Source organism: Aphis gossypii, chromosome 2 (genome assembly GCF_020184175.1).
Source record: "Aphis gossypii isolate Hap1 chromosome 2, ASM2018417v2, whole genome shotgun sequence".
Classification (NCBI taxonomy): Eukaryota; Metazoa; Arthropoda; class Insecta; order Hemiptera; family Aphididae; genus Aphis; species Aphis gossypii.
In genome coordinates, this window is record NC_065531.1 from 63,921,606 (window position 1) to 63,944,437 (window position 22,832).

The 22,832-nt window shown below is 27.1% G+C and overlaps 1 protein-coding gene across 3 annotated transcripts; it reads left to right on the forward strand.

The window, feature by feature from the left end:
* Positions 1 to 360: 360 nt before the first annotated feature.
* LOC114125976 (uncharacterized) lies at positions 361 to 21,498 on the forward strand. 3 transcript variants are annotated; one of them, XM_027989821.2, is made up of 5 exons: positions 361 to 693; positions 868 to 951; positions 16,341 to 17,280; positions 18,192 to 18,676; positions 19,909 to 21,498. In XM_027989821.2, exons 3-5 carry the CDS (start codon positions 16,368 to 16,370, stop codon positions 20,332 to 20,334), a joined length of 1,824 nt encoding a protein of 607 aa, XP_027845622.2. In that variant the 5' UTR covers positions 361 to 693; positions 868 to 951; positions 16,341 to 16,367; the 3' UTR covers positions 20,335 to 21,498. The 3 variants fall into 3 exon arrangements, with proteins under 3 accessions (XP_027845622.2, XP_027845623.2, XP_050055051.1); XM_027989822.2 differs by lacking the exons at positions 361 to 693; positions 868 to 951 and adding an exon at positions 6,825 to 6,974; XM_050199094.1 differs by lacking the exons at positions 361 to 693; positions 868 to 951 and adding an exon at positions 14,430 to 14,572.
* Positions 21,499 to 22,832: the final 1,334 nt, after the last annotated feature.

Consider the following 22,832-nt stretch of genomic DNA (forward strand, 5'->3'; position numbering starts at 1 on the left):
AAAATAAAAAAAAAACCCGTCCAGACTACAGACGATCGCGTGACGATTTTCGGCGATCGTTTCCTCGAAAAACGAAAGGACGAGGGATCACCGGACTAGCATAATATTTTAAAACGTTCGACACGTCCGCCGTAAGTACGCGACGATGACGTACAGTGGTGCGCCTACAATATAAACGTGTGAATTGTGTGGTCTTCGTCCATTTTATTTTTGGACGTGACTGACGTTAATATTATTATTTTTTAAATAACTGCCTAAAACTACTGTAGTGCATTATCATCGACTTGCCGGTGGGGTGGTGGTTGGTCATCTGTTCGCGTGCGAGTCAGTCGAACCACGGCAGTGGTGACTTTACGAGGAAGGGGGGCGACATACCGCTACGGTGGCGCACACGATGTCGCCGCCACTATAATCGTGTACAATGCGTATATATATGCACGTCGGTCCGCGCGCTCTAAAATAAAAACAAATGTGAAATGTTACGCGATGTTGCACCACACTGAATGCCGACTTTAGTCAAGATACGCGCCGGCATCGTTTCCAACTAAAAATCCCACACCGACCACAATGAACTCGTTCGCGTCCATCAGTACGGGGCGGTCCTGTGCGGCGTGCGTCTTCGTGCGTTTTTTTCGAACACATAATATATAGTTTTATCGTACACGATGACAATAACGCAATCATAATATTATCGTAAGTACGAGTGCTTTCGTACTACTTAATGAAAAAAAAATAATAATAATAACACGACTATACCGCTGTCTGACATAATAATTGTCACACAGTATTAAAGCTACGCACGCGCGTACGATATATAAAACGTTTATTTTATTTTAATATTATTATGTTATTTATGTGTGTATATAGGTCGCCTCCTAATGCGAAGCCTAAAATATGCAGTGAGAATGTTGCGATGATTACGTTTTACAAGATCCGAGGCATATTAAATAGGTTAGTATAAATATATTGTAACATTATGAAATCTATAAACTATAGACCCCAACTTTTCGGGTACTTTATTATATTTGAAAAATACCTACGCACCGATTTTTATATTAAAGGAAGTTGCTGTTTTATTTTTGAGGATCGTTGAGAACATAACCCTAAATCCATTTAACACGATTCACGTTATCCTCTAAAAAATATTACGTTGCTTGACAGTTTTGTTTTATTAAAATATATATAATAGACGAAATTTTGAAAATAAGCATGAAAAATGTATTTAATTATTTTAGAGGAATAGAACATAATAATATTTTTTCCTACAATTCTACATAATATTATTGAATTATTCATTAAAAAGTGTTAGTGCACTATTTGTTTTTTGATTTTTCTCTCTTTGGCCAACGTGCAACAAAATGTAATCACTTAAAATAAGTTTTTGTATTTTTGAATAGGTAATATAAAAGTAAAATAATAAATCACAAATATTTTAGACTAATATTTTCAAAGGTTTGATATATATTTACATAAAAATTTTCTCAAAACCGTTTAATATTAATTTTTAAATTGAATATTATTGTTATTAAATATTATTCTAAATATAAATTTTTATTATACCTATGTGATTTTACTCTAAGAATCTAAGATCACGAAAAACTACTTTACGTGAATACGTTTTGTCTTATTATTATTTTTTTATTATGTTGCACATGAGTGAGAAATAAAACAAATGTTTCACAAAATTCATCTTTATACGTTGATATTTTTTATTTTTTATGTATGTAAAACACGTTTAATAAGAATAATTTTAAGTTTTTGAATTGGTGCCTATTAAAATATTTCATTTTATGTATGCTAAATTGCAAATAAAGTTTAATTGTACTCTAAAATTTAATGAGCAACTAAATATTCTAAGAGACCATTAACTCATTATCGATTCATTAAATTATAATATATTACGTGATTGTATATGCAACCCAGTGTTATAAGATTTGGTTTATATTTCTTATAATTAGTTTATAACCGAAAAGTATATACAAAGATAAGTTCGTGAAAAGACTCATAAAATAATCAGAGTCCAGATTAGTATTGTCATTCTTATTTTACCTCGTCTTTTCCATGCCGAGATAAGTTTACTTATACATAGGTAGATAATCTAGCATAACCTTTACTGCACGACCCATTTGTGAAGCATAAGAGCTGTGACTATTACTGGGCCTCCGACCGAAAGGTTAAAAAAAAATATATGCGTATATTTTCTCGACATAAACGTAATATTATATACCTACTGTATAAAATCATCGTACCGTTTAGCAAACGACTATTATATAGTTATTCATCGCGTTTTTCTGTATATACAGTCATACCTGATATTATATTAATGCCGAGTCTATAAAATAGTAATATTATATTGAGTTATATTAAATTATCGAACGCCCTTGCAGTCGGCTCATTATGGCATCATCATAGGTATCTATAGAGGAAATTGTATACATTATATACCGCAGAAACACAAAGTGTTACGTAATCTCGGTCGTCGTACGGATAAAAAAACTATGTCTTTATTATTATTCTATGTTGGCGCACGTCCACCACTACCTATACGTATGGTGAATAATTATAGTAGTATAATATGCATAGATCTGTCGTCATTTAATGAAAATTAGTGATCTGAAATTGGTAAAATCGATGTCGTCTACGACACTACCCCACGAGGCACGCGATTATTTAACTAAACTGTCTAGTATAGTTTTTTTTTTACAAACGAATTATTTGAATATATGTTCACGTGCCTAACGTAGTTGTCAAAATTATTTTGCGTGCTATATAGTACAATAAAATCAAGGTAATGTATACTATATGAAAAAGATAGGTGTGTAGGTATATCTACGCACCTTGTTGTAATGACGGGTTTGTAAATATTACATAACTATATTGTACCTACTTCCTACGACACTCGTAGTTTTTATAATAAAATATTTTTTTTTTATCAACAGCGTGGGAATATCTATTATATTATATTATGAAGACATGTTTTAGTCTTCTAATCGTCTGCATAGTAGGTACTTTATGCGTTATTTATCGAAACATTTCAGAAATAAACAAAAAAACCGTGTTATAAAGTTTAAATAGATTAATTGTTTTCAAATATAATTTAAAGCTTAATATAATATATTTTAAATCTATTTAATTAATAATGAAATCAAGTAACAATATGGTTTAACTGTTTAAGTACAGTTATAGTAAGAACAAATATCAATATTTTACGTATACCTATTTTTATGTTTAGCCATAATATATTATAATATGGTAATAGTAGGTAGTGAGTTATTGCTCTTGGAATCTTCTTAACACTTTTATATTCAATTAAAAATCATCGGATAAAAATTGCTCTTTAAGATTTTTAAGACCATTACCAAATTTTAATCAATTTTAAATGCTTATAATGAAGCGATGAATGTGTTGGTTTTACAATATGTATGTTTTTTGTGTGTATATGTGTTTACTTCACCTTTTGAAACATTAAATCGCATTAATTTTTCCTAGAAAATCAGATCTAGTTATCATTCAAAGTATAAAATTAGTATTACAAACATCGCGTACTTTTTTTATTAATCGAGGAAAACTAAAAAATAAATAAATAAAAAACAAAACTATTTATGTAATATTATAATACGACAAAAAAATAATAAACTTCGTTCTTTTGATGTAATTTAAAAGAATAACTAAATATTTTATAAAAAATTTAAGCATTTTCAATATTTAATATAATTTTTAATATATTTTAGCTGTTTTTGAACTTTTTATTAACGATTGAAGTTCTAAGATTTTTTCGATACAATGAAAAGACTAGTAGTACAATACTTGTCATGATCATTGATCATAAGTTGTTCTTATAGTACTAAAAATATATAAATACCTACTTAAAAATTATGTTGATATTTTGTGTTTATTTTTACAAAACTGAATATTTGTATAAAAAATAACAATTTTTGCTATTACGTAAATTTTTATTAACTTTATTCAATGATAACTTTAAAATATTAAAACTAATTTCAAGTGAAGTACGTACTTACAAGAAGAGTACATTCATGGCATTAAATTGTATTTAGTGTATAATATGTCAGTAATTATACTATATTATAACTATATTTTGTATAGACCAATATTATTTTTAATTGTACTAAAAGACGAAACGTTATGGTTATAAAATGAATAGTGATGAGTGATAACCATTATATAGGTGAACAATACGTTAGTAATTTCTTTAGGGTATATAATCTTTACGGTAAGCATTAATGCAACCTACAGTATTACACTATTGTCTATTACTGATAGAAAAGTGTAAAATATACGTAGGTAGTCTAATGACCATCTCTACTCGTTTTTCGCGTGCAACGATTTATCATTTAAATCAAATTTAATTTATCTATAGTAATAGAATATATTGACTTTTATATAATTTAATAATGACCTCAATGACGAGGTATACTTAAAACTTATTATGTACCTGAATATTTTCCCTGGGGTTTTATTTTTTAAATAGCTTAATATATATTAAAATTTTTATTTTTTTCGGTAATGGCTTCATATACTTATTTATAAACTTCGTAAATGGAACAAAACAACAATATTTTACTGTTATAATTTATAAGTTTTCTTTAATACCTACCACTGAATCGATTTTAGAGTTCTGAAAATTATATCGATTTAGCTAGTATTTACATATATTTAATAATTGACAATTTTTAGTTTCCTATGTAAATCTTTTGATTACTGTGACCACCAAACAAAAAATATATACTATAATATATACATGTATTTCTAAATTGGATATAGTTCAGTAATAGAATCTAGATAAAAAATAAAATAATAAGTATAATTTGTAAATATTTGTACCAATATATTATACTAAAATAAGTCATATTTCAGAACTAAAAAAAAAAAAAAAATGATGAAAGAAAAAAGTATAAATATATACTTGAATTAAAAAGTAATTACTTACATAAGTCTATGTAATTTTAAAAAATTAAAATTTCACTACTCATAATGAACTACTTAAAATGTATATAATAAATATTTAGGTTTATATATTATATATTTCTATGTATCAGCTGTGAGACTTTTACTCATGTATTTCAGAATCTTGTAAATAATTAGCAAATTAAAAATACACTAATTATTGTAACATTTCGCACATAGTACAATATTTACATGTTGTAGTTATTCAATAATAAAAAAAAAATTAAAACATTTCGTCTGCTATGTACTGTATAAGATATCTTATCATACATTAGTCATTAATATAATTAACTTACAAATTATAAGTCAATACCTACTTACGGTATAATAGTTTGAATAGGTTTGTAGTATAAATTTGATAGATTACATTTTATAAATGTATATAAATATAATATATTTATATATACCTGTAGCTACTTAAAATTTAAAACATTTAATACCCCATAGGTACTATTAATATTTTTTTTAATTGTAAAATAAAAAGATAAAAAGATAAAATGATTATTTTTGTTTAAATACCTATTATCCAATGTTGTCAAAATTTTATCTGTGGCAATGTATTATTAATATGCATAAAATAACTTTTGACTTTAAAATTAAGCTTGTATCAAATAATTATGAAAATACAATACATTTTTAATTATATTATGTATAAAAAATACTTAAATAAATATGTGTTGAATATATCAAGTACTTATATACATTTAAGTAATTTAGTTTAAATTACAAAAAAAAAAAAACAATTTGGTCATAAACTAATGCTATATTATATAACTATTTTGTTTTAAGTAATTTGTTTTTACAACTATTATGATATATACTTTGAATTAAAAAAAATATTAATAACATTCGATATTATAAATTATGTTCAAAAAATGATGATTAGGGTTTTGAATAGAAGGTATTATAAAAACCTTAACAAATAAATTTAAAATCATAGTTTAAAAAATATAAAAATCTACAAAACATTAAGTATTTTAAATTAATGATATTATTAGTTTAGTATCACGTGCCTAACCACATAAATATTTATAAGACCAAAATAAATATGAAAAGAAAAGTAATAAAAATTGAAAAGTAAGTTATAAAAGAACAAAATAATATGTAATAAATCAAAATTAAAAAAAAAAAATTAAATTTCAAAATTTAAATCATTATTACCTAAATCAAACTTTGTATTTAGGCATTTTTATTGTTAAATTTAATATATTTTTAATATACATTTCTGTAAAATCAACAGAAGCTAAATCAGAATCCTTATAAAGAAATAATATTAAATTAAATACATACCTTTAGTCAATAGCGTGTTTTCAAATAATAAATTATATTTACAACTTCACTTTTAAAATATAATTATTTAAGAATACTCAAAAATCTAAATTAAAAATATATAATTTCTGTAGGATTTGCTGGTATAACTGATACTACTAATATATAGGTACTGTCGAGTTTAAGTAGGTACCTACGTTATTATTTTATCTTATAAAACATAAACAATGGTTACGTAGTGTACAACTATTGACACTTCCGATATTAAAAATTGTGTTAATGTACATGATAACAGAGTTCAAAATCTATAGCATCTATACCTATTAATTAAAATATTTTTTTATTTTTGAGCTATATTTGGTGTGTGTGTTATTATTTTCAAAGGTTATAATTATTATGTAACAAGTAGGCACTTATTATATCTAATGCCTCTAATTAAATATATTAAATGGTTGTTCAATAATTAAACTTCTATTTTCATATTATATAATATAAGACTAACAATTTGTATATAGAGATGGTAATTTCTTATTTAAATATTTTTTATTTTTCATAATAAATAGGTACAAGCATTTATCAGCTTTTAATGTTATAATGTCTTTCAGTGTTGAAGTATAGTTCTTATGTTTTTTAATAGTTGCATATATTTTTCAAATGCATATTTTTACTTGAAAAACGTTTCAGTATAATACATTAAAATAAAATCAATTTTATTTGATCCAGCACTCTATACCATATAGGTTAGTAAAATATTAACTCATATTATTCCATATACATTATTAACACAATTAACACTATACTGAAATTATCTACAATAAGTTCTCTTGAAATATTAGAATTAAACCTACAACCCACATAATGTTTTAAATTCTGAACGGAATAATGAATATATTGATTTTACAATGATGTGTGTTTTTTTTTTTGTCTCTGTGTATTCCATAACTTGTTGAAATAATGCTTCAATTTAAAACTTCAGGAATGGTTTCCGATGGCAAATGTAATATCCTTGATAAAGGTCAAAATTAAGAAGTTTCCATCAGATTTCAAAAAACTTTGGGAAAACCACAAATAGTGGCGTAATTTTTACGCAAAATCAGTTTTCGACCATATCGATTTTTTACATAGGTAGTTATAACTCAAAAACAAATCACTGTTAATACTTTAAATTTTCACAAAATGTTCATGTTGGTGTTATCCGTACACGGTTAAATTTACAAAAATATTCTTTTGAGCTATTTATAGACAATTGAAATTTTCGATTTTTCTAAGTATTTTTTTTTTTTTAATTTTTAAAATTAAATACAAGATTTCTTATAAGTTGTTCTTATGGTACTTGAAAAAATATCAAAAATCATTGGGTACAATTTTTTTTTGTTAGCTTTTGAAGTAGGTACAAATACTGACAAAATTCGTTAAAATCATGAATATTTGCAAATAATTTCCTTGTTAGAAATGAATGAAAAAATTTTGTAAAGTAACTAAGAGTTTAAAATTTAATGCGAGATTTTCATAAGTTTGGCTAACAATAATTATAAAAGAAGTTGAGCATTGGCCGCTTAAAAAATGGTATCTTAAATTTAAATCTTTACGAAATTCACGCTTAAAATAACGATTTACTATCAAATAATTTTAAATTTTTGTTACAGTTAAAAATTACTAGTCATAGAAACTTGAAACATATACCAGTTGTTTAAATTGCCATTTTCTGTAAAAAATTTCATTTAAGGGTATTCAGGTCATTAAAACGTTAACCTCCTTTTTCACCACCCAATTTAGGTTAACCAACCCTTGGCCGACAAATCATCTTCATTGTGAATCGATTTTAGTATACAATTATGTCTCTCATTGCATTCAAATTTAAAACACCCATTAAAGTGACATACTCTATGTCTTAGGTCCACTTGATACCTATAATAATATTATGCATTAATATACATTACTAATTAATTGATTTAATACTTATTTAAAAGTCGTGATAATCCCATAAGAATTTTTAACTTTTTTCATTATATTATTAATATTATACATGCTTTTTAATTTTTAGTGTATTTTTTGCGATATTGTTTGGCATAACTCAATTATATCTTCTATAATAATAAAAGGAAATTTGTGTACCAGCCAAGTCTATTAAATACGTGTTTTTAAAATTTGGTAAATGCATGATTCTATTCTATAATCGATCCTTTGCACCCCTAAGTAATTTTTTTAAATTTTAAAAAGGATCGGCTCACACGGGTAAAGACCAATATATTTTTGTTTTTATAGAATTAAAATTGGCTACACTAAATAAACTAATAGAAATATTATAATAACTAGATATAATTTTAAACCTATATTTTATATTTGATCAAATACAAATAATTGGGTTAATAATCTATATACCTAATTGCAATTTACATTTAACAAATATTTTATTGGCATTTAATTTGTAACGAACAACATAATAGAAAATCAGCTAGTTATTTATATACTGTAATTATTGAATTTTACATTTCTATAGTTTAAGCCCTGGTTTCTTACAACCACGCTGCGTTATCACGCAACGGTCGCTACTGTGGCAAAATTTGCGTGATCATGGATGCGCGGTTGTAGGAAACCAGAGCTTTATTAATTTTGTGGATTTTAAATAAAAACATATTTTAATCTAAAATAATCTCCAAAATCCTCAGCAAATTGAATTTTAAATAGATAATTTATAAATTTGATATTTGGACTATAATACGAATATTCTTTATAAAGTATTTAATTTTTTTTCAATTTATTCCGAAACTATTTATATAGGCTTACTTATAGAATATAAGTAAACAATATAGATTTAAGATATAATGTCATACAATATACAATATATATGCGTTGTATAGATACTTTCATGGTGCGTTAAAATATCATCCAGGTTTTTAGTAAGATACTAAAAAGTTAACTTTCTTCCTATTCCTTCCTTCCTTCTCTTATGTATTATATATAATTATACATGTTACAAACTGTATAATATTGTGATCCTTATAAAAATGGACTTTCATTATACAGTAATACATACAGTTCACAGTTCATCGACGAAGTAATTAAAATAACTTATTTTTAAAACGTTTGCAATTATATTTTTCATTCTATTAATTAGTCATTACGTCATTATTACATAACGATATTACATAATGTTGTTATTATTTATTTTCCATACATTTTTCTGTAAAATTGTACATTTAAATTCCAATATAGATACCTTTTAGTATAGTTAATCGTATAGAAATGAATTTATAATTTTTAAATAATGATTTGAAATGAAAATTATTTTTCACACATAAAATACCATAACAATAAGTGTATTTAGATAGAATATTTTAAATTAAGTATTGAAAAAATGCAAGTATTATTTAATTGATTGCATGCACTTCATACAATCAATATTTCTAAAACGAACGTGATTTCGTGACTTATTTAACCCCCTTTACGTTCAAATCACGAAGTTGACTAATGGATGATTTTTTGCACCAACTCTCCAGTCTCTAAAATCATAAATTTATATATTTACTATTTAATGTTACCTTTACATCACTTAATCTTACTGTTAAAACTTGTGTTAATAAAAATCTATTTTTGTCAAAATTATAACAAGTCTTTTTTATTTTTATTTAAAAATATTAAAAGTATAAATCACGATATTTTTTGAGAGCGTTTTAAGTTCAATTTTAAATTTTAATTCGGTCAAATTTTAACGAAATTGGGTATTCAAACAAAGGACAAAGATTTAAATGTTTTATTGTAATTTAGAAACTATTAATTATTACATGAATTTTTTGCCACTACAAATATTTTTATTTTCTAAACACAAAACAAATTTTAAAGATAAATCAAATCTAATCAAATATGTACACAATTTGTATTAATTGCAGTCTTTCTATTTAATTTTATGTTGCAATTTTTGCAATTTTTTGCAATTTTTTATATTTTACGTAATTAAATGTACATATCAATATTTCTTAACTAATTTTATAATACAAAAATAATAAAATTATTGTGGATATTCATTATTGGTTAGATTATTTGATCTAAGAAGTATAAAGGTGTAATAAAAATATAGATAGGTATACGTGGCGATATGGACTTCTATAGGTCGTTAATGATATCGATAACAATAGTTTATTACCCGTTACGATTACAATTTTTAAAATACTCTGTATGTTTGAATTGTTTTAAATATGCGTCTATAACCAGTGTGGATATTGAAAGATCATTTTCTTTGTATAAATATGTATTAAGTAACCGACGATATAATTTTAAAGAATACAATTTAGAAATGTACATAATTATAAATTTTAATTCAGAAAAATAATATATTTTAATTATTAAATACTTTAAAAAACTTTTTTATTTTATGATTTGTAAATGTCTATCATGTTTGTAAGAAAATAAATAATAATTATACATTTTGTAAAATTTTAAGATAACATTTTATAAAGCAATTTGTACTTTTTTTGAAGCAATTAGATGATTTTATTATGCAATTATTGTATTATTTTCATTGCAATTTTGACATATTTTTAGTGCAACTAAATCCGGTCTTTAATTTTAAGATATCATATAGACTGACTACAGACTGTCTCCACTCAGAATCGTTTTTTGTATATATAATGATAAATCATTGAATTCAAATTTAACATAATATCCTATATTCATTAAACAGTTATGTTTCCATTAAATTTTGATAAAAGTTTGACAAACTGTGCGTTAAAATTGATATATGATTGTACATCATTTTTTTTAAACTATCCTTATATAATCGAGTAATCAGCCACATTTTATTACATAATATAATCAAATTTATTAGGAATATATAAAATAATTACATTAATATGAATTATGAACGCAAAATTTAAAATAATCTTAAATAAATTCTATTCAGCAATATTGTTGATCAATTAATTTACTTATTTACTTTATTTACTATTAATTTATTTTTTTCTATGTAATTTGGAATAAATTATGTTTTAACATATCAGAAATAATAACAACTGAGTTTTACATCTAATCTATATTATAATAAAGTTATATATTGTCATATTGGAACAATTTAAGACTTGAGAAGTACACACTCCTCAAATCTATGGAAAATAAGATTATTTACATATAACACCAATTTTCTAATAAATCAATTTTGTCTATAAGTAAATAGAAAATGCTTACAATGTTAACAGTAACAATATAGTAGTCCAATAAAGATGATATATTCAAGTTAATAATAATAATAATAAAAAAAAAATTTGAGTTAAAAATAAATAATAATATTCATTCCTGGATCGATCTATCCGGACTGTCCGGTCAATATAGAAAATTAAATTAAATCTTATACGTACAACATATGATATTAATTATTATTAATTATAATTTTAATAATTGATGTTTAATCATTAATATGATAATTAAAGTGTATTAAGTATAAAAACCACTAAAGAGAGGATATCAATTAATTAACTCATAAAAACGTAAAAACCTTACTTATCATAAATTATACAAATAAACTAAAATATGTTCTAAAGGTCTTTGATCAATAATCAGTCATCAATAAAATTAAAAAAAAAAAGATCTGAAATAAATTCCTATGCAAGTAAATATTATGCAGAAAATTAGTACAGTCGTTGCTAGATAAATTGAGACGGCGATAACAGCTGATAACCAGTGGTTCTCTATATTTCAATATAATCATCGAAAATACATCAATAAACCAACAATTGTTACAAAAATTATTTTACGATATTAATTAAAAATCAAATATTCTGATAATAATCTTTTATTTAAGAACTAAAATCAGAAATTTTAAAATAATTTTTTGCACTGAGCCGGGTTCGAACTGGTAACTGCACGCGTCGTAGCCAACTGTGTGACCTTTGCACCACACTGCCAGCGACTGGTTTGGGCTACACTTACTGAAAAGCGCCGCCGCCGCCGTCTCAATTTATCTGGCAACGACTATAATAATTATAATATAATTATCAATTATTCTATTTGTCTCTTTTCTGTAATATATTAACAATATTAACTATTACAACTGTTATCTATATCATTTTTATAAATCAATTATTTAACGGATATTAATAAAAGATTATTGTATAATAATTCATTAATTTATTTAAAATTATTTCTATATTATTATAATTAATGTGATATAAGATGTTCAATGTTCATAGAACTATGTGCTTATAATAATATAGATAGATAGGTATAGTATACTATAGTAGATACTATAATTATTTATTAATACTACTGTAATAACTAATGATCTATATAACAGCTATTAATTATTTTTCAAAGGGAGTTTTTTTAGGTACCTACCTAAATAATTATTTTATTGAAGAATATCTATTAAATATTAATGAGTTTTTACATAACTTTAAGTCATTATAAAATATATATTTTTTTACTATTTGTTTTTGTTTTTGTTATTGAAATTGAAATTTTTTTTCGACTGAATAAAAGCAAACATTTTTAATTTCATTCAACATTAATTTTAAAAGTAAAGTATTTTTTAAATAATTTCAAAATATTTCAAAAACATTTTTTTTCATTAGTTAAATAAAAAAAAAACAGAGAAATCGCTTAGCTATACAAACGTACAGTAAAGGTCAGGTTCGTCATTAATTAGTCAATTTTAATGATTATGTAACATTTTAATTCCATAAGTTATCGTATATATAACGAAAAACGATTCTGAACGGCAACGAGCTGTCAGTCTATATTTTCAAGTGATATAATTGATTATAATATATTTGTATTACTATACTTGAGTAATTTATTTTTCTATTAATAATAATGCAATAAGTTAAGCTAATTTTTACCAAAAAAATCAATTGCATACATTGTATAATAATATTTAATTTGATTGAGTCAATACCCGTGTATCATAGGACGATGTAAACAGCCGAATAGGTTCACGGTGGGTATAAATAGCTTAAAATTGACCTAAATATTTTTAAAAGTATATTGCATTAAATAAATAATAATAAATATTATGGCAAAAAGTTTGAATACGCTACAAATAATATTTTTTGAATCGCGATAAAATAACTAAAATCGTTATTAATTTGTTGATTTTCAAAATTATATAAGTAGTGTAAAAAACTAAAAACTTAAGAGTGTCTACACTACATGCAGATACATCGGTACATGTATACGTCTTGTTTCTACTGAATATAGTTGACATAAGAATGTCAATGTCAATTTGATATTAGATACGAGGAGACGAGGATTTAACTGTAGGTAACTTACAAATACCGATGATAGTATGATACCTACTGACATCGATGAACAAACTATTAACCAACGTTAGTTATATTATAATATTATAATTTACAACGAGTTATTTTTATCATCAATACATTTATTATAGAACGGGCTATACCTAATGTTACTAAAAGATCACAAGCCAACGCGATTTCGATAACGGTCGTATAATCGCTAATTTCCGGGAATCGGTACCCATCGGTCGACACACACACACATGCACACATTAAACGTTAATGATGTCATGGTAATATTCTCGGTGTCGCAAAAATTAACAGAATGACGACCAGCCATAAGACATAAAATATAATATTATGTCAAAAACAAGATTGTGCCAGAATATATTTTCAGTATTTTTTAAATTTACTATAATAACAGGAATTTATTTACTTTTCACTCACAAACAAAAATGTTATCATACATAACTAAGTAAAAAATAAAAACCAAATAAATATATATAAATAACACGAAACAGCCTATGTATAATAATACGATGGAGGTCAATTTTATTTTACTACTCCTTAAGGGCAAATATTTCAATAGAAACATCATTATAAAATAAATACGCAGGTACAATCATAATTAAATTCAGAATTGAATTTCAAATCAGTAATTAGGTAATTTTGATTAGTAACTAGTTATAAATAGATGTTTTAAGCTTCTATTATAGAGGATAGTGAAGTGTCACAGAAATAAGTAGCAAAACGTTTGAGGCAATAGATAATATAGATAAAAAAATATTTGATTACATAATTCAATATTAATTTATTTTCGGTTTTATCTTTATTATTCGCTTATTCACAAATCAGTCATCACTAACGTCAATATGACATAATTTTTTATTGGTTTTCAATATTTTAATTTTTTTTCCTCATTTAGTGTATACAAAATTCACATTATAGTTACACCACTTGCAATACTAATAAAATCTTATATATAAATTAAATTATCTGTAAGAAGCATACTTGTGTGTTCTGAATTAACAATCAATAGCCCTACAATTAATAATAAGTTACAAGTGCAATGTTTCAAAATGCAAATTTGTAGTACATTGTACTATTAGGTAAGTTATTTTAAAAACGTACCTAACAATAGACTGGAGTTTAAATAAATGTTATCTGTCATCCAGCCCATCGTGATACTTTGGCAGCCGTTACAGAACAGATGTTCGAAAACTATATTATATTAAAGAAAATATGATATTATGGTTTTCGGACCAGTGTGATTTTAAACTGTAGTCTGTAACATGGTTTATGGGTGCCTAGATGAACTAGATGAGTTACACAACAATAATTGTTGATTTACTAAGTTAAATAGGTTAAGACGGTTAAGTACAGTAATTAAAATATTTTCTTGTCACGCCAAATAGTACAACCTTGGTTTTTAGTTATTACTGCACAATATTAAATAACATAAACGTATATTATATTATATTTGAATATTTTTTATTTTATTTATATATTATATTACATACTCATTTAAGTATCATACATATTAGTGTCATATTATAATAGCTATTATATTTTCTAGAACTTTATAATTTAACAATGGTGTGTGATGTTGTGTATTAACTGATTCAAATGTCAACAAAAGAAACATAGTATATGCCGTGTACAAAAAACTTAAAAACAAAAGTGAAATTTATCATTTATAAATATTTAAAAATATAATGTGTACTCTTATCAAATATAGTCTTTATTATTTACCTTATAAACATTTTAGTAAATATAAAGGTAAAGGTTACGAGAAACACTGAAGGTTAAGATGTATGATGTATATAAATAATTAATATTAAAATGAAATAATATTATATAAGATGCTATAATATCATTATTACAGACACCTACTATGGCCTGTTCAATATAAAACATAAAATATAAATTGGCTAAAGAAAAAATATGAACCTAATAACCCAATCTGTACTGTATTAGATATATGTGAAAATCCACTATCTATCTGTTTACTGTATTGTATATGCGGATTTAATTAATCGCTGTAATTATATTTAAAAATAAACCAATGGTTTTTAATCTAATCATATATTTTTATTTTATACTCATATTAGTTTTGTAATTAAAAATATAATTAAAAAATAATAATTTAGAACAATAATTATATTCTATATAAAATAATAATTCAATAAAATGATTACTTTGATTTATATTTTTCATTCAAACCTAAATTGATACCTTATTTGTCTCAAAATTAAATTTTATTTGACGATTTTACACGGATTATGCGTGATGAAATCAAAAACCACGTGGTTTTAGCAATTGTTATGATTTAATAACAACCAAAATTTTAAATTTAAATTGTCATGTCTCTTGTTATTTTCCATAGGGATTCAGCGTATACAGTATCAGTATCCTATACTTAGAACTGTAACCTTTAAAAACTGTCAGTACCATATAGTTATATCTAAATATCTTGTTCTTGGCGGTTAGCTAACTAGTTGTTTTAATGATTAAATCTATATACACTTTTTAAGCGATATATACTCATATTATTTTTTTATATAAATTAATTTTATCTCGAATCTAAAATTGTCACAAAACAAACAATGTATTAAAAAAACGTATGTATTTATGGAGTGTAAAAACTAAAAAATCCAATTTAACGAAATTTGAGAAAGAGAAAAAAATATTCAACAATATATGCGCCGTATATTCGTATAATATTTATTGTACCTACCTATAAGGATAATATATTACATTAGTAATGTTTGATATTATAATATATACTCTTAATACCTACATATATATATATGTATATATATTTGTATTAACTGCAGATATTATGATTAATAATAATTTTTTACGTATATGTTTCAGTTTTACCAGTCACCTACTATACTGAAAATGCTAACTTACATAGACGTGCATCTTATTTATACTCTGCCGATCATCGCAGTGTTGGCGTCGATAACATGGCCGTTTATAAGTCGCTTAGAACTGTTCAAAATGGCATTCGTCTGTACGATGGCGTTTGTCTATACGACACCGTGGGACAATTATATAATCTTCCACAACGCCTGGATGTACAAGCCCAAAAACATTTTAGCCGTTATAGGATATGTGCCCGTTGAAGAGTACATGTTTTTCGTTATACAAACCGTTATGACATCGCTGTGGGCCTTGATTTGCACAAGATGGTGTCCGGCTTGTTTCAATTTCAATTACAATAAGACAAGCTACACACTGATCCGTTGGATACCGATATTAGCTTTAGCGCTGACGGCGATTAAAGGCTACAACATAGCTGTACCGGGTACAGACACGTTCTATTTGGGTTGCATCCTTTGGTGGTCGTGCCCAGTCATAATGTTCCTGTGGTATGGTGCCGGTAATTACTTCGTCAAAAAGTCAACGTCGTCGGCGATCGCGGTTATTGTTCCGACTTTGTACCTGTGCTGGGTCGACCGCATAGCGCTCAAAGACGACGTATGGCACATCAACGAGAAGACCTCGTTGGAAATATTCGTCGCCGACGATTTACCATTCGAGGAATGCCTGTTCTTTCTGATCACCAACGTGATAATCGTACTGGGAAGCATGGCTTTCGACAAGTCCCACGGGCTTGCGGACACGTACACGTTCGACTTTCCACTCCGTTATAGCGCGAGTTGGAAATACAACAGTCAGCAAATGCGAGCTTTTGTGACGGCCGAATGCGACATGTCTCCCAGTCCAGTCAATGACATCAGACATTGTCTAAACGTACTCAAAACAGCTTCTAAATCGTTCGACGTGGCCAGTCTCGTTTTTCCAGCAGGTAAAGTATCTTTTATTCATAATATATTTTATATATAGAAGATGATCTAATGGCGGGCAGGCATTTTATTATTTTTAAGTCATTGAATTATAATTATGTTTATAAATTCGAAATAGACGATACGATATCTTTGTAAAGTGTATAATATACCAAAAACCAATATTATTTATGTAGGTAAGTATACATTTTGTTTTGAATTGCTCTAAAAACGATGTCAATGTCAAAACTCCGGGAGCTGATTCCCAAATGTGATGTTAATTCTATATCTCTCATAAAAATGATATTCTACATTGCGATAGACATATATGACGTAATGTATAAAAATTACAGTTATTTTTTCATACCATTTTACTAGCTGGTTCATTTTCAGTAGTAGATCGAACATTTTTAATAAATAAATAGATCATCTTTTCACGGCTAATCGCCTTAAACTTAATATGTCTCTAAGATACTCTAAATATATTATATACAACGTCAACGAAATATTTCAGCAGTAATGTCCACTTTAATGTTACTCGTCTATTTCTTGCACACGTTTATGCAAGATGCACTTATTAGTTATTATATTCATAGAACTCACAAGCGTGTGTGACACGGCTAATCCGCTTTAAAAATTTTGAACCCTATAATATAATATACTGTATATCAAGGGTCGCTAAATGATGTATCCCCGAGCAAAATATATTTGTCCTAAAAAGAAGAAATTTATTTTTTTTAATTATTAATTTTAGTGGTAAATTAAAGAGGTTTTCATTAATTTTCATTTTCATTTTTTTTCTTTATTTTATGGATTATAAATATGTAATTGTATTAAATTCTACAAGCTTTAAATATCCAAAAGCTTTAAATTTCCAAAACGACCTTTTAAAAACATTAATTTACATCCCAGCTTTACACTGTCTTTCCCGCAGGAGTACGTTTGCATTTGATCATATTATACGCATTTTGTCGGGTGACGGACGACATGATCGACAGCGAGCCGAACGTCGGCGTGAAGAAGCAAAAACTGACGCTGATTGAAAAGTTCATTGGTGAACTTTTCGCGGAGAGAAGTGCGGACTACGACGTGAAGAAGTCGACACCGCGAGAACCAGAAGTGGACTGGCAACGGTATCGCAAAGAGCTGACCGACGAAGAGCTATCGTGCTTTCGGGCTATATCACGGATATCCTTTTACTTGCCCCGGAAACCGTTCTACGAGCTGCTCGACGGCTACCGATGGGACGTGGAAGGTAAAGTAGTTCAAAACGAGGCCGACCTGATGTTGTACTCGAGCTACGTGGCCGGTAGCGTGGGAGCGCTGTGCGTGTACGTGATGATGCACAAGAGTGGTGTAAATATCGACGACGATGCAAGGCATGATTTCGTTATCAGAAAAGCGCAACAGATGGGACAGGTGAGAATAGACATGATGTATATTATGGGTTTATATATTATATAAGCAGGATGATTCTTTAGCACGCTCGCTCAAATGTTTTCCTTTAACAATAAATTTATTCAAATTCTGGTTTTTATAAACTTAAAGACAATACTTTCAAATACTTGATATTTTGTATACTAGCTACTTATATTCCACAGTGATACAACCATTTACTTTTCAAACAAGTACCCACTTTTTACTGTACATTTTTTTCCGTTCAAAATGTTGATATACCTTCATCAGAAGTCAAATGCGTATAGTTTCTCAAATGTTAAAATATTTATACGCGTAGGGTGGGATATGGTGAAAAAGTTATAAAGATAGGAAAGCTTGAAAAGATCTATAAATATATTATAAATAAAGGGTTTACCCTAGATATTGTTTGTATCAAGTTAAAACTATTACGCATACAAAATATAATAATATAATAGTAGTCAAAACGTAACTTTTTTTACTTTTAAACAAACCGTATTTATCAACAACAACAAAAAAAACAAACAATTTAATTCTATGTTATTACAACAAACACGAATATTGTTTTCATAAATTTTTATCGTAACGCCCATAGTATAATATCATATGGCATATACCTACACCGTGCTGGGATTAAAAAGAAAATGAAATACAGTAGAACCCCTCTCGTCCGCCCTCGGCTATAGTCCGCTACTCCGGTTCATCCGACCTTAATATTATCGATATGTATACTTTAAAAATATGTACATTTGGATCGAACATTAAAAAGTAATATTATATTATATTTTTATATTTTTCGTAATACTTTCATTCAAATTGTTTGTGTTATACACATAATATTATGTAGTAAATAATTTAATACTCGTGTGTAATTAAAAATAATATTTAAAATAGTTTCATAAATAAATTCGATAAGATTATTTATTCTTCAAATGTTTGTGTATATATTCTGATAATCCACGGACCTTTTCGGCGTTCCGACCACACCCCCAGTCCCAGTCAGGTAACGGATCGGAGGGGTTCTACCGTAGTGAAAACGAGTCTTGGGGCTGCAGCCAATAATGGACTTATAGCATAGTATGGTCTTCCTATTGGCAATTCGTGTACGATATAATATTATCATATTGTGCGTCGGCATTTCGCGGGCGTACCTATATACGAATGTTTCGAGAAACAAGGTTTTTCATATTTACTTTTCTATGTTTTTCATGGTTTTCATATTATGTGTTCCGCAGGTGCTGCAGATCGTCAATATCTCTCGGGACATCGTTACCGACAGCGAGACGCTGGGGAGGTGCTACGTGCCCGCCGAGTACATGGACGACGCGGCCGCGGACTTGAAGGTCCTGTGCGCCGACAGGAAACCGTGGACGCTCGGTTCCGACAAGTTGAAAACGTTCGCCGCGCGCATGATCGATCTGGCCAACCGACATCAGCTGGAGTCGCTGGAGGGCATCCGGTACCTGCCGTACGAGGTGCGCGGTCCAGTGCTGGTGGCCACGGACATTTACCGCGGCGTGGCGTGCGCGGTCCAGGCCAGCCCGGCGTACCCGCGGAGGGCGTCGCTGAACAAGTGGGACAAGATCCTCGTCGGAGTCAATTCGCTGTACGTCAAGAGCCTGAGGTATTTTTTCCAAACCGAACGCTGCAAACGGTGTTGACCGACGCCACGACGACGACGACGACGGGCCACCGCGCACTCGTGGTCCGCCGCTCAACTGCTGCACCTGCGTGTCACCTGCGATTTCAGAACACGCCTGTTGCTAACAATTTTTTTTTTTTTTTTATTTCTCTCGACATTTAATTGCGGCTGATAAAAAATTCAACTGCCGTTACACGTAATATTATTATTAGGTATATTTTTTATTGTCCTATTCGTTATTATATATATACTGCTGGGACCAAACACTTTTCTAAGGATGATGTTTAATGATAATATATTATATAATATGTCACACAACGGCTGATATCGAAACCAATATAATGTTTTCATATAGTATACGCATAACCGTTTAACAATTAAACGAGTGTACTTACGACAGAGGGCAGTACCTACCTATAATCACTCTGCAGCTTGTCAATATTGTAAGATATATGCTTATTAAATCGTGAAAAAAATATTTGTTTAGTATTCATTATTTAATACGAGTCAAGTGTTTTTTTTAAACGAACAGATCTGTTCCCGATTTAAAACCTAATAAATCACTAAGATATAAAATAGTAATAATATGTTAGCTTATTTTTTTTTATACATGTTTATTACCATTGTCCCAAAAGATGATTTGAAAATTGAGTGTACATTGCTATTCAATGGATCATATGCGTATGTGGCATTATAAAGTTATAAATTAATTAAATATAAGTTTAAAGTATACCTAGCCTACCTACGCTATAATAATATTTATAAGCGCCGTTAAAACTGTATTTACATCATATTATGCAATAATATAATCCTTATAAAATGCATAAATATTTGTAATACGACGTGTTTAATATTCATTTATCCATAAGTAAGAAACGAAAATAATTCAAGTTCATCATAATAACGCGTGTTATATTTTATTCTAATGTACATATTATTTATTACATATTATACATTTGTACACAAGCGAAAATAAATTTCCAGCCATCAGTTTAATATAATAATAATATGTACATTGCACTTACACCGTTATTAATTTTATATATTTTTTTTTTTTTTTACTCGACATAATTTTTATATTATTGTAACCGTCTTGTTTTTCTCGCGACTATTGTAATATATAATTTATCATGTGCTATTAATTCAGTTATTGTGTTTATTAAACGTTATTTATGATCTGCAAGTAATTAAAAATATCTAAAAATTTTTAATTTTATACCTTGAGCGAATTGATGATTGCATTGGTTTTACAATATTATGTGTTTGTGTGTGTGTGTGTCAAACTGTTAACACGTTTATACAAAACGTATTATACAAATAGAAAAAAAAACCTTCGACCTTCATTTTCAAAGATAATTTCTGTCAGTAATTGTGGTTAGTACTTTTTGTTTAGGAAGGGGGATCAAAAATTCACAAGGTTATTTATAAAAAAAAAAGTACTAACTTTTAAGTTAATAACAATAATACATTAATATTTTACAAAAATATATTCCATTATAATAATTAAATATTAATAATATAGGTAATTAAAATGCTCTTTATGTTTGTCGTAAAAACGAATCCAATCTATCGTACCTATTACTAATAGCAATTTAAATAAATAATAAAATATGTTTAAGTAGGTAGTAATATATAAGCTGACAGGCAATCTGTACTCAAAATCATTTTTCGTAAGCAATAATTTATCATGAGTTAAAATTTAAGTCAGACATTACAGTATAACCTTAAACTCGCCACCCACTATTTTTATTTATTTTTTTTTTATTGCATAAACAAATTAAATTATATTTTTTATTTAACCATCTTTAAATAATACCGAATAATAATTTACTTTATAAAGATAATTTTAATTTTTAAATCAACGAAATCATTTCAAATAGCAATTAATAATATATTATATGTGATATAATAACCTAAAATAAGGTATTATACTCGGTAATTCTCTAAAAAAATAAACACTCATTATCTCGAAAATTATTAAGGTTTTGTAAAATATATATAATACGTCATATATATTTTGTAATTTTACTTGACATTTTTGAGAAAAAATAATTTTTAATAATTTTCATTTCTAAGCATAACATTTTTCTGAGTATTTCAATGTGTACAAATCGAATTTCTAACTTAATTAGTTATAACTTTATAAGCATTTAAAGATAATACATTTTTACCCATAAGCAGGGGCGGCTCGTCAGGGGAGACTTTGAGACTGAGTCTCCCCCTTACAAAAACCCAGTTACTTGTAAATAATAATTAATTAAAATAATAATGCATAAAAATATTTTTATTCGAATTGAAAATATTATAATATTATATAATTTATATCGTTTTCTTTGTTTATTATTATAAATTGAAAGCAACCAAGTCTAAAACCTTTAAATAGTTATTTTAATAGAAATGCTATTTTAGTTTTATCGATGACGGTGACGGTCGCCGTTACAGTGAAACTGCCGCCCGACAGTCTCAATCATAACATGTAAAATGGTACGGCCGGTTTGATGGAGGGCCGGAGGGGGC